Below are 18,767 nucleotides of genomic sequence, written 5' to 3' on the forward strand. Positions count from 1 at the left end.
TTAAACTGAAAGCAAGGAGGCTTCTTTTCAAATGCTAATGTATAAACACGCCCTTGTGTGACACTACAATTTAGACACAAGGTTATCGGGAAGATGTGAGCTTGAGCACTACTTTCGTGGCAGAAATGCCAGGCACGTTGGCGACCCCATTTCCCCAGAGCTGGCTAAGCACAGCCCAAGGAGAGAGTGGAAATTCCAGAGACCTCAGCGGGAGTGATGGGAAACCGTTTTGTCGCCGACATGTCACGATTTGACCTGGTTGTGGGCCCATAGTGGAACTACTTTGCGATGTTCTCCACAGCCCCAGGTCCCATCCATCAGTAATTTCACATGAAATTTTAAATGCATCCACTTCACTCCATTCACAATACTAATAGTTCAGAATTTCCTCAAAACCAACTCAACCACCTTAAAACCAGTCCCCTCAGTTCTACTGTTGCCCCTTCAGACCAAAAGCCATTCATATCTATTGCTAAATATCTATAACTATGTCTGTGTCCATAATCTATCTAGTTAAATATCAATCTATATAAATCTGCTGATGACAATTCTCTGCCTGAACTTCCTCAATGGTTTTCCATTTATCCTACAATGAAATTCAAACTTGCATGAGTTGGCCCCTGCTTCTCTTTTCTACCTTATTTTATGCCCCTGTAATTCCTTCTTATTGTGCTCTAGACACACCAGCCATAGTTGAATTCCTTGGACACACACAAGTTCACTGCCAACCTTAGGACCCTGGCACCTGCTCATTGCTCCACCTGAGCTGCTCTTCTCATCTGTTAGGTCTTGGCTCAAATGTCATCTCCCCGGAGAGAAGCCTCCTTCCACGGCAACCCTTTCCTAAAGACATTTCACTCTACAGATATAAGAGATTGTGGGACAATGATCTTATATGGAATTTCAATAGCCAGTCTCTCATTCCTGTCCAGATTTTTGTCTGGATAAGCAACCAAAAGATTCTATTCTGAAACGATCGCAAGTTGCTCTAGAAATCAACTCACAGAAGCTTCTGGAATGAGGCTCTATCTAGTTTATGAGTTACAGATCTATATTAAATTGCTATAGTTGAACTTACAGTTACGTTGGGTAAAATGAATCAAGTACATCACCTGTTGAATGAAAATGTAAACCCGACTTTGTTAAATTCCGTTGTTAACCTTACTGAGAAATGTAAATGTCACTCATTAACATCTTCTAAATCTGGTTGAAACCACCTGGATGCTAATGAAATACAATGGGACACTGCTGGCATCCTACACCAGAGTTCTAACAGTCTCGTGATTTTCCTACAAGGACATAGTAAGAGCACTGCAATTGATTTCACTGTATATATTTCTTAAAGAGCCATCATGTCCCTGGGACCTTTCATTATTGTAGCATCACCTCCCCATTCCACCTCCCAGAGAATACCTGGGAGAGTCCTTGTGGGGCAGAAAGGTGAAGTTCACAAGGTGACGGAGATGACCCAGACAGCACAAATGCAGCAAGAAGGAGCACAGACCTTGCACCAGCACATTGAAAAACGTTGCGGAGTTTGTGCTCTCAAAATGGGATGCCTAGCAGGTGGGCAGGGGAGTGGTCCCAAGTCTGCAATGCCCTGAGACTCCTATCCAAGGGCAGTTGATTACCAACTGTAGAGTTGGTAAATGGATGCATGCATGTCACAACCCTTGCCACACAGCGAACAATACAAACAGGTACTGCACCATGCGGCCCTGTGGTTTCAACAGCCGGCTATTTCCAGAGCCATGGATTAGCCAGGGGAAAGCTAGGGCATGTTCCCTTTCACTTCCTGGGCGGGGGGGTTGGTCAACTGATCTCTGGGTACCAAAAAACCCCTCAAAGCTCCTGGTCTGGGCTGTCCATGGAGCCCAGGGGAGAAGGGAGACGGCAGAGGTTAACTTCTACCCAGAAAGAAATGCTGCTCATCCCACCCTTGATTTTCATCTTATTTCATCACCCTCTTTTTGAAGCTCTGGGGACTTTACCAAAGGAGAATGAACTGACTTTTTAAAAGAAAACCCTTTGGTATACATTATTGCTGGTATAATTCTCTGATAAATCGTTGAATCCCACCCCATCCAGAGTGCATGTTCTAGATCAGGTGTGTGGTTGTGGTTGTGTTGTGGCTTTTGCATTCACATAAAGTGCACTGCCCTCAGCAATCTTCCATGGCTGCAAAGGAGCCACAGTCACCAGCGGTCAGGAGGAAGAGAGAAAAGACCCAGTGGAGGAGACAGAAGCTTCTGAGACCCGCAGCTCTGATCTTAGCTATTCCATGTGTTCCTTCCTGATCCAACTGTAAGTAAACCCACTTTCAAATAAAGTGTTATGGACAGTTATACTTTCCAACTCACCTATTACACATTTATTATTAAATAAAGATGCAGCAAAACAGCGTAAAATCCCTTTCTATATTGAAAGAGTCTGAAGGTTTCTGACAAACACCTCAGCAGTTTTGCTGCTGCAGAATATGACAGCCCCTTTCTCTTGTGGGGTTTCTGCCAGTTCAGGATGGGGACAGAAGCCCTCCCTTCAATGGATGAAGGGATACAGCTTGGGACACCTCAGGGTTTCTCTGAGATGAATGGACTTTCACCTCCATGCAAACAAATATCTACCAGGCAACCCTGGCAGAAGTTTCAGGATGCAAACCCTTTTATTTCCAAATCACAGAACCCCACAACTTTCAGGATTTAAGGCTTGGGCTAGTACAGGCGACATATATTTGAGACGATATGGAAGTACCAATGGCCAAGATTTAGGGCAGAGGTCTGAATCTTGGGGTCATTCAGTGCAAAGATGATTTCCCTCCAGCCTGCAGAGACATGGAAAGGCAGTTGGTGTACATCCAGCTGCTTTGTCTCTGCAGGAAGAAATGAGAGGGTGCTTAGAATCAGAGGCCACATATCTTGATTTGCTGCAGCAGAAAAAGCCTTCCTGAAAATATTTAAGATGAGAATTGCTTGAGTGTATTGGCGAGGAAGAGCTCCATTCCACACACAAAAAAACCACATCTCCCTGACTACTGTAGCCTTCTCCTAGTTTTAACCTGGGCAATAATGCTTACACTCACAGGCCATGGGGATGACCAAACCCTTGTATTCTACGAGCTTCTCAAGATAATTAAGTGGGGAGAACTGGACCAGTTCTGTGGCTGGAAACATCTAGAAAACAGCTCCAAATACCACAAACCACAAAAGAAGATGCAAGAAGAAATGGATGAACTTTTCCAAAATGAACAATGTGGAGTTCTCTTTCTTTGGCTCTGACATTTCTGGATTCTATTAGGACTCACTTCCTGAGCTTGGCTTTAGAGTGATCATCAACACAAGTTACTTAGCATACTTCTCAGGTTTGTGTTTTTTCCCCCAAAAAGCATGAGGAAAAGCATCTTCTGAACTCTTTAGCTTTCAAATGGGAAGTCATAGAGTTTGCTAATGTACGTGGATATCTGTCACACATCTGAACTGTGTGTACACACATACACACATAAACCCACCCCTGGAGAGTCTATAAAAGCCATGGCAAATCAGATGTGCATCACTCTTCCTATGCCCTAAAAACGCAGTTCTAAACCTCCTCCTACACTGACTCCCAAGACAGCAGGTTTGGGGTAAGAAGCTTGACTCTAGATTCATCAGAGTTGAGCATCAGCCACTGCCTGGAAGTTGAAAAATCACAATATGGTCCTCTTTTGGCTCTGTAGTTTCTTTACTGTAGAGTGCCTCCACCAATAAAAGAGCCAGAGACATCCTGTTTTTAATGCTGAGCTCAAGGCCACCCTTCTCTTAGAAAGTCTGTTTCAACTGCTTTGAGTCTTGACTACTGCTCTACCAAAATCCCTATGAATGTCCTGTCATGCTTGGAAGTCACCATGGCACCCAGCTATGGTTTAATACACTTAGGGACCAGAGAAGTCATTCTAGGTTTGTATCTTTGGGATCTTCAATACTGCTGCAGAGAAGCAGGGTTTAACAGTAGCTAAGGGCTCATTAGGGTCAGAATTCCTAGATTCAAATCCCAAATCCATCTCTGCTACTTCACTGCTAAGTAATCTCAGAGTTCTTTTCTCTAAGTTGTTTTGGTTCTCTTATCCATGAATGGAGATGATAAAGGCGATCTCATCTGTGTAAGGCGATAGTGACGGTGAGATGAGGGTTACTGGGTGGCCAGTAACCTAGCAATTGTCCACTGTTAATACTTCTGATTTGGGGTGGGGAGGGACTGTAGGTGTTAACCTCTCTCACTGTTCCATGCTGGACCCTGTTCACCTAGCAAATGGTTGAGTATCAAGTGCTATAGTGGAGTCCCTCAGTACAATATATCCCAGCTACACTGAATTGAGTTGACATTCAAAATTCTGTGCGCTGGCCTTCCCTATGCCCCCTGCAATTAGATCGATGAATCTGACAGGTAACAAGCAGGGTGAGAAGGGGGTAGGTTCTGGACAAGGTACACTTAGGAAAGTCATTTTCAGCACATACATACGCATATTATATACTCTCACTTGGAGGCAAAATGAAAACATCAAGTCAGGACACATGCCAATGCCCAGATGACACAGCCACTGATTACCTTGGCAATATTTTAATTCCAGGTGAGTAGCCCTCACCTCTGAGGGAACAGTGGTTGTGTTCTTGGAATGCACAAACTCTTTTCATATTCATTTGAGCAAAATGAATGAAAACGTGACTCTAGCACCGTGCTGTCCAACAGGAATATAAGGAGAGGCACAAATGCAAATTATGTGGGCAATTTTTAATTTCATAGTAGTAGTTACCTTACAAATATCAAAATGAAACAAGGGTAATTAATTTTTAAAATATATTTTTATTTTATTTAACATGGGCAAAATATTATCATTTCAACATGCAACCCACATAAAAATTACTAATGAAATATTTTGCATAATTTTTGTACTATCTTTGAAATCCAGTATGTATGTATTGAGTAATCCACTTCAATTTGCACCAGCCAGGTTTCAAGGGTTTAGGGGCCACATGTGGTTAGCAGTTACCAAACTGGAGAGCTCAGCTGTCATAAGTCCATCATATGTTCTCCTTACCTTTCAAACAGAAAAGATTCCTGATTGATTGGCTCAGTCTGCTAAATGTGATCTGCAGACTTCTAAATTAGAATTATCTTGGGGAACTTGCTTGCAATGCAAATTCTTTGACTCCCTCTTCAGACCTGTGAATCAAGTTTCTCTAGAAGAGTGGCAAAGAATCTGCATTTGTAACAAGTTCTTCAGATGATTTCATGTACTCTAAAAAACCAGTTACTTCTTTTTTCTTTAAATTCTGCAGTGCAACAAGCCTCCCCTACTCGGGCTCAATCAAGAGCTATCTAGATAGCTTTCATTTTTGTAAGTAAATTGATAAGGAAATTTTATTTTTATAGCTTTGCTAGTGCAGGTAACAAGCTTTGAACTGTGTCTAAGACACATTGAGCTTACAATAAACGCCATCATTATTTTACTGTTTCTTGGCTTATGTGCTCCTTAGCATCTGCACTTCCTCTAATATAATACATACCACTTTTTTTGGGGGGGGGGGAACAGACTAATTAGCCACAAACCAATTCACTGAATGACAACTTTGCAGACTAATCAAATCACCAAAATGTAGAGGAGTCAATTAGATGAAAATTGCTGAATGACCAATTAGAGGAACGACCACTCTGGAAATTTCTTCTAAGTATTATCTAAAGTTTGACTGTACTTGCATATGTGTGAAACTGTGTGTGTGTGTGTGTGTGTGTGTGTGTGTGTAGGTTGAGAGGTTGGGATAGAAGGATGGAAGGTGAGATGTCACCTCCCCCATGTGTCCTTGAACTTGCAAAATATTGTTTCTAACATTCACTTCATAGTGTTTACAGCAATCTGTCCTATGGAGGATGGTTTCCATGGCTTTAATAGATGTGTTCATTCCCACAGGCCCTCACCCTTGCCCCAGGGCCTGGATTCTTTATGCACTGAGGGACTGGGGATGGGCTCCCAAGTGGGCTTCCCACATCTATGTGATGGGAGTGACATGGTAGAGGGGACAGGAGTTGTTGGCAGATGAGACCCCGTCTCCACCTGCACCCCCTCAACAAATGCACGCACACACATACCCACATACACACATGTATGCACACACATAAAATCTTTGTGGGCTTTCAGGAAAAAACATTTTTGGAGAATTGACCTGGAACATACTGTCTGTTTAACCCTCTGTCTTCCTGGATGCCCCCTGAAAAGGGGTTTGATTTCTTCATCGCTCTCCCCACACCTAGAACAGTGCTCAGCACACAGGGACACCCAGTGTACACCTGCTGCATGAAGGGGACAGACTACGTCAACCAAACTCCCCCTAGAATGACTTGATGTCAGCTCCCTTGGGCTCTCCTGAAATTTTAACAACTGTGCACCTCAACTCACAAATACCTGTGTTCTAGGAGGGAGATAGCACAGCAGAAGAAAGCAAGAGCGTTCTATCTGGAGGCAGAAAGCTACGTTCCCAGGTCAAGAGGAAAGGAGTTAGTGGGGTGATGTGGCCCGGTGGAAAGAGCTTTGGGAGCAGAGAGACCCCAGTGTGACTGTGGACAAGTATCGAACCTCTTGGGCTGGGCCAGAGCACTAATTTTAACCTGCAAAATGGACATGATTCCATCTACCTCGTTGAGCTTTGTAATAAATTATATATAGGTAGGTATATATACATTATATACATATGCATATATATCTCCAATTTATCCTACTTGCTAGCACACAGAATTTGCTCAAAGACTGAGCTATTATCCTACCCTGGAGAGTACAGCAGAGCCCATTCGCTGGACAATTACTGCAAGGATGCACGACTTGCTTTCTACAGTGACAAAAAGCTTCATCATTCAGGGAACTGATGTGCCCTCGAAGCAAGGGAGAGGGAGTGGGCACCTAACACTAACTGGATCTTACAAGTTTTTAATTGGTCAGCCTATCCTGTTTGCTTTCCTCCAAAAGGGAGCCCAAAGGCAACAGCTATTAGCTTTCCCACAGACACCCCATTAACCCAAGCCACCGCTACTGTCCTTGGACTGGTTCAAGAGCCTCTACTGGTCCCTTCTGTCTGCTCTTGCTAAACAGCAGTCGGATCTTCATAAAGAAGCCTTTGGGGTTATTTTTAATAAGTCAGGTCACAGCCCACTCCCTCAAAGTCTTCCCATCATATTTAAAATTAATTTAAATATGATTAAAATTAATCCCTAATCTTTACTCTGATCTGCAGGTCTTTACTTGCTCCAACTCCTGTCTGTCCCCCTGATGTAATTTCTAAAATGTTCTCCTGTACTCATATGTCCAGCCAACTGGATGTCTCGCTGTACCTGTATACCTCAAGCATGCCTCGACTGCAGGGCCTTTGCATTTGCTGCTTATTTGGGCTTGAAATGTTCTCAACTTCCCAATTATTTACCTGGCTCCTACCCTCATTTTATTCAGGTCCCTGCTCAAATGACATCACCTCAGAGAGGACTTTTCTGGTAAGCAAATATAAAGCAGCATTGTACCTTACTCCCTACAATTCATTCTTTATAGCAATTATATATTTTATAATGCAAGCATAATATATGCTTTTTCAAGTACATATTTTTAGGTCTTCTCCCCACCAGAATGGAGGCTCTTTGAAGGAAGGGCTTCTTTTGACTTATTTAATGCTATAGCCCCAGTACCCAGAAGAGCTCCTGATACCCTACAATGACTCAGTATATATACATTGGGAAAACTCCAATAAATTACAGAGGCTGGGAGAATTTGAGTCTAAGAAGAAAAGGAAAGATCTTCTCGCCCCCTTTGCCATCTCTTTCAGAATACAACTCATGAAAGGGGTCTTGATGTTGCACAAAGAGAAGCTATTCAAGCATGCAAGTTGGATGCCCTAGAAGGTTTTCTGCCCTATTGTTAAAAGGCAAGTTTCTAGTGATACTCACATAAGCTCATGTCTCTTAGGAGCATCCAAAAGTAAAACAAAAACCTAATATCATTGTGGGAGCCACTGAGTAAGAGAGTACATGCTCTTGTAAATACAGTCTCATGACCACAAAGGCTAAATATGTTCTCATGTTTCTACCTTTAGTTTACGGGGCTATCAAAAGCAGAGAAAAACATTTCGCATCCATCAACAAAAGACCCAAATAAAATCATCACTTTTCGTTCAGGAACAGAAAAAAATCTTTAGGTACTGCTGTTGCTACTTTCATCATCAAGCCATCTCTTAGCATCTCCAGCTCTGCATAATTGGCAGCAGTATAAGAAAAACACATCTCTATAAGTTATAGAGTTATACTCTATAAGTATAGACAGTCTCAACTGTCTATAAAATACATCAGGCCCCACAAACTGTGGTTTTAAGCATCTTACTGATTTCTTTCATCATTTACAAAGAGGTGAAGTTACCTTTAGTTAAACCCTGAAATCCAGTGGCTATCAGGATTCAATGCACCTGCCTTTAAGGAGCTTTGTTCTTTGTAGGGAGGTGAGAACTCATGATAGATGTTCTGTTTACAATGTGGGTACACCAGGTTTTTCCAGCATGGAGGCGACAAGGCCCTGAAAGACTCTCATTGAAACAACATATCACAATCTTTGTTGACAAGGCAGTTCTGACTTTTTATTTTCACTCTATGAGGAACATGGACTAGTCGGAGGTAGTATGACGTGATTAATTTGGGTGTCTCCTCTTTCATGTTTGATTCAAAATTCAGAGTTCAACTTGAACATATTATTACTATGGATATCAAAGGGACAAGGATATCTCTCTCATTTTGAAATGGGATCAACAGCAATTCATTAAGATTTCACTGAGTGGCCATTATAAATTAAATAAGGTAGGTGATAGTACTAGCCATACTTGCATAAACATTCATTATCTGGGGCTTCTTTTAGGAATATTATGTGTGGACACTTGCTTTCAAGGGAGGGTTGTTAAGTCATATAGCAGAATCAGTATCTACCTCTTATATAACTTTTCAAAGGCAAAACTCAATCCACGACACGCTGGCGAATGTAAACAATTTAATAGGAAAGGCAGAGGTTCTAGTATACCAGCATATCCACAAGCGATATCTATTAACATTTTAAACCAACCTTCTTTACCAGCCCTACTCTCATCCCAAGAAGCTTCCCCTTTAGTGGCAGGCTCCATTCTCTGAAGACTCTGAAAATGTTAAACATCGCTTCTATTTCAGGAATATTCTTCTGCATCCCCAGCAATACAACTATGGATCTTCTGCTATTAGGTATTAATGATGCATTAAGGATTTTGCAGCCTTTCACAGGGCAAAGCAGATATTTTTGAGGTTAGGAGTTGAGGGGGAAAATGGCAGGGCCATTAGCAAACAACTTCTATGGAAATGGCATAAGCTGTTGCTTTAAAATATGAGCATATGAATGTCTAGAACTCATGGGGTAAACCATCCACAGTGTTGAGACTGTCTATAAAAATCAACCTGATGCAGATTTTGTGGGCTTTCCTTTCAGAACAGAGAAAACCTAAGTTCCTAGCTCTCCAACCCTCCATTCTTACATTCTCTCCAAAGCTTCGAGGTAAGGGGTGATGCATTGTCAAATGAGCCTTTCCTTACAGCATCATTGATAAAATGTGTTTGGTTAACAGAGGTGTGTCTATTTATAAGCTTCAGTTCCAGGTATGTTTCTAAAGTTCATGGCACACTTAACTACACGTGGATGAGCTGCAAAGCCCTCCCCTATTAGCCAATAGCAATGCGTTAATAAGATTTCCTAGTAATTGTTTTGGTCATATTTTAGGCTAAAAAAAAAGAAAAGAAAAGAAAAAGAAAAGAAATCTGTTGTTAGTTAAAGAACTCACCTATCTTGGTATTTAATCAAGTCATTTCATGCTAATCAAAGTCCAAATTTTACTGTTCAGAACCACATCCAAGCAGAAAGACAGTGTTAGATTGGTGGACACATCATGCAGCTATGCAATTTCCATTTGCCAATGTCCTCATTTCAAAAATCGTCTCTCTAAGTCCTACCTACTTGTGGTACATTTCACAAGGAAAGAAATTGAGGATCTGTAGGTAATAGAATGAAGATCCCCTTCTTACAAGACAAAGATAATTATATACCTTAATGCCGCCCGGCTTTATTGATTCGGTCTTTCAGGAACTATAATATACACTCCCCATTCCACAGAGATCCCAAATAATTCACATGTAAATCTGTGTGAACCCAGACATAATACATCAAAAACACATGGAAGCCACACGTGTGTGTCCCTAATCTCTCCTGCTCAGTCCTTTAACATGAGAATGCTGACGATAACAAATAAGATTTCATTGTGGCTTCATCCACCCTAGCCTTACTTTTCTGGATCATGTATTATTAAAACTGAAATAAAACATCCAAGTCAGTAAAATGCCTAATGTCTTTTTATACAGCAGAGCCTAAAGGCTTTAGCTATATTCTAAAGATAAATGGACTTTCTATCTCTCTTTCTTTTTTGGCTGTCTGCCTGTCTTTCTTTCTTCTAAGCTTTCCAGAGTGACCAACTGTAGCATGTGGGGGGGGAAAAAAAAGAAAAAGGATACTGAGACTGGATGGATGCATCAAGAAGTAGCAATGTTTGTTACCTGCAGAGGTGTTACAAGAAATTTCATCTGCTGCAACGAAGACGAACTGATTTCTGGAAGAGAAGATAAAATTCACAATACTGCTCGCTCAGGGGGAAATGTGCTCTCTGCCAGTTGGTTTGATGTGTACAGATGAGGGAGGGCAGGGTGCTGCTTTTAAATGGATGTTGCAAGGAAATGTGCTGATGTACCTTGGACTTAGAGAGCTTGGACAGATCATGAAATAGGCATGCGGGACCGTTTTAAACGAAATCATGGTGATGTCAGAATATGGACCATGTACAAGCGTGGCACTGGAGTATTAATGCTTTGTGTTACCAGAACTTCATGCCAGGATATGCTTCTAAGGCTAAGGCATTTCAAACTGTGTTTATGTGATTTCTGTGCTAAAATAAGATTGTATTAAAAAAACCCTGAAGACTACCTATTAGGAAAAAAGGTAGACTGCAATTCTCTAGGAAAATAATAAAACGTCAGACTTCAATATGACCAAGTTTTTTAAAAGAAATTCTGTTAGTTCAGAAAAGAAAGTTATATGGTGTTGTGTTATGGATAATAATTTCATCACCAAACTAGAAGAGGTAAGAAAACTCACCAACGGAAACCAACCCTGTCTTGACAAATTATTTTTTAATGATGTAGTATTTAAAAGAAAAGAAAAAAAAAGGAAAATGCTATTTTACTTTGATTTGCTAAATTAAGAAAGATGATAAAACTGTCTTAAGATGTTTCAAACTTGTGACACTTCCACAATGTTCTAATTTAGGGGTGGCTGTTCATTTCTCTGGAAATAAGAAAGTCTGCCCCACGCAGATTATAAAAATGGCCGGATGAGATTGGTAAGACTCTTACATACTTAAAAAGCAGCAGTAGGAAGGTTTCTGGTTATCATTTACTAGATTTTACTGTGCATATGGGTCATCAAGAAGCAAGATAAATGCATCTTTGGTCTTAGCTTGATTAGTCTGTTCAAATGTTTCAATGCTTCAAAAAGGATCAAGTGATGAATTTCTTGAAACATCTTAAGAAAGTTTTACTGTTGTAAAAGGCACACTCTAGAATATAAACGGAGCTGCCATTTGAAAATTCACTGTAATTTAATGTTCACTTGAAAATTCTACTCACGTCCACACCAGTGAAATCTAAACAAAATCATACCTGCTCTGAGAACAGAACTTTTGCTGTTACTCTTCCACATCACGAAAGCCATAACTAAGTTCATTTATCACCTCCCTTAAAATACTAAAAGTTAGTTTCAATGGAATTTTGCCATGTCTTTGTTCTGAAACAGACTTTTGAACCCCATATGTGGCTTTAAATTCCCCAGGTTAGAAGAGCAGTGAAATTAACATCCTTGAAAACCAGGAAATAATTGGTTAAATATTTGTTTTGACCTATTTTTGTCTTACTCAAGGGGCAGCAAGACATGGCATCTCTCCTTGCAGGTATGATATTACAGGTATCTCCTTACAGGTATCTCAGGATGGTCCAATGAGTGCTTTGAAGGACCTCTGTGCACAGCATGCTCACGGGAAGAACGGCCATGACCAAGAACGGCCAGCTGGTTCACCCAAAGAGGCAGGCTCTAAATAATACAGCATTTCTCCATTTTCTTCCTTCCTTCCTTCCTTCCTTCCTTCCTTCCTTCCTTCCTTCCTTCCTTCCTTCCTTCCTTCCTTCCTTCCTTCCTTCCTTCCTTCCTTCCTTCCTTCCTTCCTTCCTTCCTCCCTCCCTCCCTCCCTCCCTTCCTTCTATCCTTCCTCCCTGCCTCTCTTTCTTTCTACCATCCTTTTCTTTTTTGGAAACCTATATATTTTGGATTTTTCAGTATCCTTTTGATCCCTAAGCAAGTTTCTGCACAAAGGGAACTAGCCTTTTGATGACTCACCCTCTTCAGAAGAATTGGCTCAGAATGACTTCTGAGCATTGAATCAAATCTACGTCAAAGCATGAAGAATTATCACCAATAGTGATAAATACATATGTCATGGACTCTGCAGCAAGGTCATAAAGGACTCACAATAATATTTCTAGAGAATAGTAGCAATTTGGATGTACCAATTCTGTACTGTTTTTTTTTTTTTTTTCATATAAGCAATCCCACATCCCAGGAACATCACCCTAAAATTTCAAAAAAGTGCCTCTCCATGGACATCATTAGCTTCATGGATTCAATCTGGGTGGCCACCACCTCTCCTGCATGACCATTTTGTCAATTAATAGCAAATGCCTGCTGATGAGAGGCAGAAGGGGGGAGGTTCACGTGTCAGGCTAACAGGGCAGACCAGGTGGAGTGATGGGAAGGCTTCCTGCCCGTGGCTCTGCCCGCTGTATTAAGCCACTTTAATCTTCCTTTCTGCATCTCCCCACTTGGGACTTAAGACAAAATGATTCATCTTAAATGGTCAATAAATGGATAATCTATGATCCTTTCTTGGAAATCATTTACCCCAAATGGTCAATGAGAGGTAGGATCAAAAAATGAATGGTCTGGCTGAGAAGTCCAATATCCCCAAACAAATTTTGGGGGAAAATAACCAGAGCAATGCAGTGTGCTCTTGGGGAGAAGGGGATCTGTTTCCTTCACTCTCAATACAGACCCAAGAGGAATTAGATTTCTAAGGCCCTTGCACCTGATTTTTATGTAAACTGGTTTCTTCAGGGGTTGTGGATGATAAAGAAAGTCAGGCTGAGTGGTTCTCAACCTTGGCTGCACATTGTGAAACACCTGGAGTGCTCATAAAGTTTCTGATGACCAGGCTACACCCAAGACCAGTTAAATCAGAACGTTTGCGAGTGGTTCCTAAAGAACTCCAGGTGATTCATTTACAAGCGCAGCCAAGGCTGAGAACTGCCTGTCTTGTTCAACGGTTCTCGCCCTGGCTGCCCCTTAGCTTCATAGGGAGAGGTTAAAAGAACACAATAATGGAGCCCCACTCCACTCCTGTGTGTTCGGGTTGAATTGGTCTAGGGCAGGATCTGGGAAGCAGGCGTTTATAAAGTGCTCAGCAGGTGATGCTAATCCGCAGCCACAGCTGAGAAGCGGTGTGTATGACACAAAGGCAGAGTGCTGGGGGAGTTGGATCACTGAACCTTGCTGCTTCTGCTACTGATTGCAACTTCCATTTGGTCACCATGTTAGCTTCTAGGGCAACCAAGCCATGCAAGCTGCTGAGGATGCAATCACAGAAACACTACATGCTGCCCAGGAATGGTTACTTCTAGCTTCCCAGAGGCCTTCTACTGAAAGAGCAGCTGGTCTACAGTGCACATAAGTGCATACTTTCTTCTTCCCTGTTCCTCTTCTTTAACCATCTTCTACAGATTTCCCTAAGGTCATCTTGGCTCACTTTTCTCCATTCTTCCTCTTGAATCTGCACCTAATTCTGTCTTTCCCATTTTTTTTTTCACCTAGAATTTTCTTCTAATTTCTACCCCTTCCTCAACTCTGGAATTTCTCAACTTCCTTCAAGATAAAAATCACCTAGAACTCTTGTGAAAATCAGACATGATTGGGTTTCATCCCTGACCACCTGAATCAGAATTTCTGAGAAAGCAGTCTGGTAACGTATACATTTAATGAGAGCCCGGGCATGGCTATTGACCAGCCACAGGCAAACAGCATTGACAAGGTGTTCTGTTTAGCTGGTGGCCCCAGGAGGGAGCACCGGGTCCAGGTGGTTCTTATCATGGACAAACGTGGGAACCCTTGTGAGCAATGTCCGGCAAGGTCATTCCCATTTTCATTTTAAAGCCCACCTTTTCCAGGAAGATCATTTGTTATATGCAGCCTTCATGGAAAAAGGAGGGTTACTAATTTGAGAAAAATAATAAAACAGTGAAACATAGAGTACCAGGGAGGGGACTAAGCTCCTCTCCACCCTTACAAATGCTGTAACGTTATAGAGTTCAAATAGCGCTGTTCTAGCATCTACCTGCGACCAGCCCTGGTCAACTGTTTCCTATTTATTAGTTCATTTAACCTTCCTTACAACCCCTCGGACTATCACCGTCTTTAGAGATGAGGAAATGGAGGCACAGAAAGTTTACATAAAGTCACCGAGCTGGTAAGTGAAAGAGGTGAAATATGAAGCCAGGGGAGCTGGCTGACCAATGCTGCTCTTTTCCATCCTCTAAGATTCTACTCAGGGGTGCTCACATGTCCCTGTGGAAGAACTTCTTGACAGCATTCTAATCTCCAGGTCCTCCAAACAAAAATAATACAACATGTAGCTCTCCTTTGCATATGATGTGATTGAGGCTTGACTGAATTCATTCTAAATATTTTCTGTTTTAACAACCTGCGATGGTCAAATGGCATTTGCCATGGTCCGTATTTTTTTAAAAATCCTTATATCATGGGGCTTCATAACATTTTTCTTTTTTTATTATATGCTGTATGGCGGGGGTTGCACTTTATTTTTTTTCCATGTGATTATCCCCTTATTGCAGCACCATTTATTGAATTTGTTTGTCTGGTTTTTTGTTTGGGAAGTGCATGGGCCAGGAATCAAATTTCATAACATTTTAAGATGAGTTTTGGAGACTGACCATCTTAGAATCTAGATCATATTCAGTTGGTGGCATATTTAATTAATCCTGTGACATGACACAGCTTCCTTCTATCCCACTTTCCCCCTTAGGCAAAATCTCATTTCTTTGTAATTTTCCTTCTTCTAAAACTCACCCCAGGCTGAATTCTGAGAGTCAAATTAAAATGGGTGCCAGCCAGTCCTGCTGCAGGCATGTGGGCAACTGGCTGTCAACTCACAGAAGGGACTTCTGGAAGGGAGAAAGGCCAGATGGGAGACACGACTCCATCAAAAAATTATGGTTTTCAGGTTCACTGTGAAAGATTCTGGTCACTTCTCACACTTCAATCTCTTAATTCTGTCATGTCACTATCATAACACAAAACTTGGAGTTAATATCACTAATAATAAATTTTCTCTGTAGCCAGTGCTATGAATAAGCTAACGCTCTGTGTCTCTCTGTCTCTTTCTTTCACAAACACACACACACACACACACACACACACACACATTATTGATGGGTTTTTAAAAGCCTCCGAGGCCATCTACTAGAAAATGCCTCCAGCCTGGGAAGTTGGTGTCCTGGCCTGGTAGGTGACAATCAAGGGGAGGGACACAGTCTAATTAATTCTCTCTGTAGATTCTGGAGCATCTGTCAATTACAAGGCAGTGGTTCTCAACCCTGAGTGCCTGTTAGAATCTGCTAGCATTTTAGTTTTTTAAATAAAATACCAATGGCCAGGCCCATTCGGCACTCATTTAAGTCAGAAGCTTTGAAAATGATCCCTGGGTACAGGAACTCCTACCAAGCCCCCAGGTGATTCTAGCACGCATCTTGGGTTGGGAACTGACAACTTGCAGTGTTCACCCGCGATCTGTCTCTGTCAGGAAATAGTCATATCTCCTAGGTTTTGAAGTCAACTGCACTCGTGTTTGTTTTGACACTTTATAACTCTACTTACAAGGATGCTTCCCTTTATTTAAGATTAAGAAGGATTTATGATTCTTAGCTTAGGCGGTCATTCTTTCCGCCCATCGTAAAAAGTTGTTGGGTGAACCACATCAAATCTAGTCATGAGTAAACCTAACAGGCAGAAACAAGGTGCTACTGAGATTCTTATTTTGGTGGACTCTTACCAGACGGCTTGCTCATTCCATTCATTTCAATCCTCCAGTTGAAGCTCATGAGAGCCTGCTCCCTGCCAGGCACTGTGTTAGGCCTAAAGGGTCCATGCTGTGCTCAAGTCACTACGGAATACCTATACTTGCCTTGGCTGTCTGGAAGCCTCACAACCTAATTTATATTTCATTCTATCACCTAGAAAGGGGACTCGTTTACTTGCGATTAGTATTTTAGCTCTCTTTCCCTACCTGGTTCCGAAATGCCATTCTAGCCTTCTCCAAATCCAATTTAGATTCATTATTTTTCCTGGTCTGCTGTGGTATTTTTATTTATATTTTAGTCTTGCATCATATATATTTCAGGAGGCTGTGGCAAATTGTAGAATGAGATGGAGTTTAAACAAACAAATGAGCAAGCAAATAAACAAACAGATTTACTCTAGAATCCTCTTAAAAGGGTCTACGCTAATCCTTTTTTAAACATTTAAAAGCATTTCATCCAGAGGCAGCACCATTGCTTCTGAAAAAAGGACATAGGCAGATGCAAAAAAGTTGAAATGAGAAAGTAGCTAAGTGGTGAATCTGTCCTCAACTTTAACATTCCACCAAAAAACTTGCGGGCTTTAGAAGTTCAAGTTCAAGAAGTTCAAGGCCAAGTCTCTATTACCTGGAGACTGCGAGCACAACCCAGTTTTGTAATTTTAGTTTCTTCAACATTTGACAGCCTTCCTGGTTCCCACTACAAATCTCTCAGCTAAAGTGAAACGGAGCTTGCACGGGCTGTGGAAGCGCAGCCTGTCTTGGAGAAGCTGTGTTCCACTGGGAATATGGTCTCACTCTTCTGGCCCTCAGTTTCCTCATTTGCAAAATAGGGTGAAAAAGAGTACAGACCCTTCATAGGCCTTTTGTGCAGATTCAGTGGGAAAATGAATGTAAAAGCTCTTTTGGAAAAATTAAGCTGCCATTTATTTTTTGTTCGTGTGGGCTCAGCAAGGATGCAAAGCAGCCTTCTCTCCCCACACAAAGACAAGGTAGAGGTTTTGTGTTTTAAAGCTCTGGGCTTCCATTTTGGGGCAAGGGGCCAAGAGGTCCTTTTGAAGCAACAGGTCATTTTAAAGGTGGACTTGAGCCTCTGGGAAGATAAAATCCCACCTGGTTTTTTTTGGCTGGGCAGGGTGAAGGAATAAATAAAGGAGCTACTACTTAGAACACATGGATGCAGGGAGGAGGTGAGTTTGGACTGCTCTAGGAGCCTCCCCTGGGAGAAGCAGGGCTCCCGAGGAGGGAAAGCAAGGAGCACCTGCGCTCCTGGAAGTTCTGGCTTTGGAAGGAGCAGAGCGTGCTGGGCTGGGACTCTGGAGGACGCGAAGGGTCTCAGTGAGAAGGATGGGGCACTCCAGGTGTGCTGTGGGAACACACAGGCAGATGGTAGAAAGAGTGAAAACCTCACCAAACTCCAAGGTTGCTGATAATGTGTCACTGGCACAGAAATTGGACTTCTCACAGATTTTGATGGGAAAAGGGAGCCATAGGAAGTCATTTGGTTGTTTTAAAAAGTAACTCTTTATGGAGCAACTGGCTTTTCATAAATCTGAGACAGCAATGGTTGGGAAACTGGGTTTGCATGGGAAGAACTGGCCCTATTTCCTGTGGAGCTGATGCTTTCCTGGTGGCCAGGAAGAGAGAATAAATACCCCCAAGAGAAAGACAATGAGGAGGGGCAGGCTATTTTATTTTACCCCATAGTTTTCAATGACTTCCTCCTTTAGCTTTTTTTCTTTTTTCTTTTTTTTTTCCGCACAACCTATTTTTTATATTTCTGGGGTGGAAATCAAGATTATAGAAACCACTTTATCAGAAAATCATTTTAAGTCAAAAAGCTGCTTTAGCAGGATCTCCCTTGAGTTTGACTCAAAACAAAGCAAAATGCCCCCATAGCTCACTAATGCTGACCATAATATAATCAACTTCCGCGTGCCACCAAGGGCCAGGTGCCATTTGAGGGGCTTTGTGCCTGTGACCACAATTAATTCTCACATCCGCCCCTGAGGCAGAGATCCCTCCTCACCCCCATTTTCAAGATGAGGCAATTGAACATCAAACAGGTCAATTAGCTTCTGAGTTCATCTAGTAAGCAACTGTTCTAGGAGCCAGAGGCTCCTCTCTCAGTCAGCAATCAAAATCCATACATACAGAGCACAGATTTGAGAGCACAGGTGTCAAAGAGAAGGTGCCTCGGGCGTAAAAACGTCCCTGCTTCAAACCTTGGCATGGTCACGTCCAAACTGGGAGCTGCTGAGCAAGGCACAAGCTCCCGTAATGGTAGAGTGCGTCTTAGGGATCGCCTAAGCCTGAAAATGGCTCACACTTTTAAATGAATTAGTTCCATTTGCTCGAAATAGCCTCTGCAAATTCAACACGTACAAAGTAATAAGGCCCTTGAAAACATCCATCCATCTGCGAATGAGTTCTTGATAATGATGTTGCGGTGTG

The 18,767-nt window shown here is 41.9% G+C and overlaps 1 protein-coding gene across 6 annotated transcripts in view; it reads right to left on the reverse strand.

Annotated features, from left to right (window-relative positions):
- RBFOX1 (RNA binding fox-1 homolog 1) overlaps positions 1–18,767 on the reverse strand; it is a 2,222,576-nt gene that overhangs the window by 4,699 nt on the left and 2,199,110 nt on the right. For 2 of the 6 annotated variants that reach the window (XM_077141879.1, XM_077141881.1), the window contains one exon: positions 10,621–10,673. The exons of the other annotated variants lie outside the window; for them this stretch is intronic. In XM_077141879.1, coding sequence (XP_076997994.1) covers positions 10,621–10,673 — 53 coding nt within the window. The remainder of the gene's footprint in view (positions 1–10,620; positions 10,674–18,767) is intronic. 6 annotated transcript variants of the gene reach the window in all.

This window comes from Tamandua tetradactyla, chromosome 23, assembly GCF_023851605.1.
Source record: "Tamandua tetradactyla isolate mTamTet1 chromosome 23, mTamTet1.pri, whole genome shotgun sequence".
NCBI lineage: Eukaryota > Metazoa > Chordata > Mammalia > Pilosa > Myrmecophagidae > Tamandua > Tamandua tetradactyla.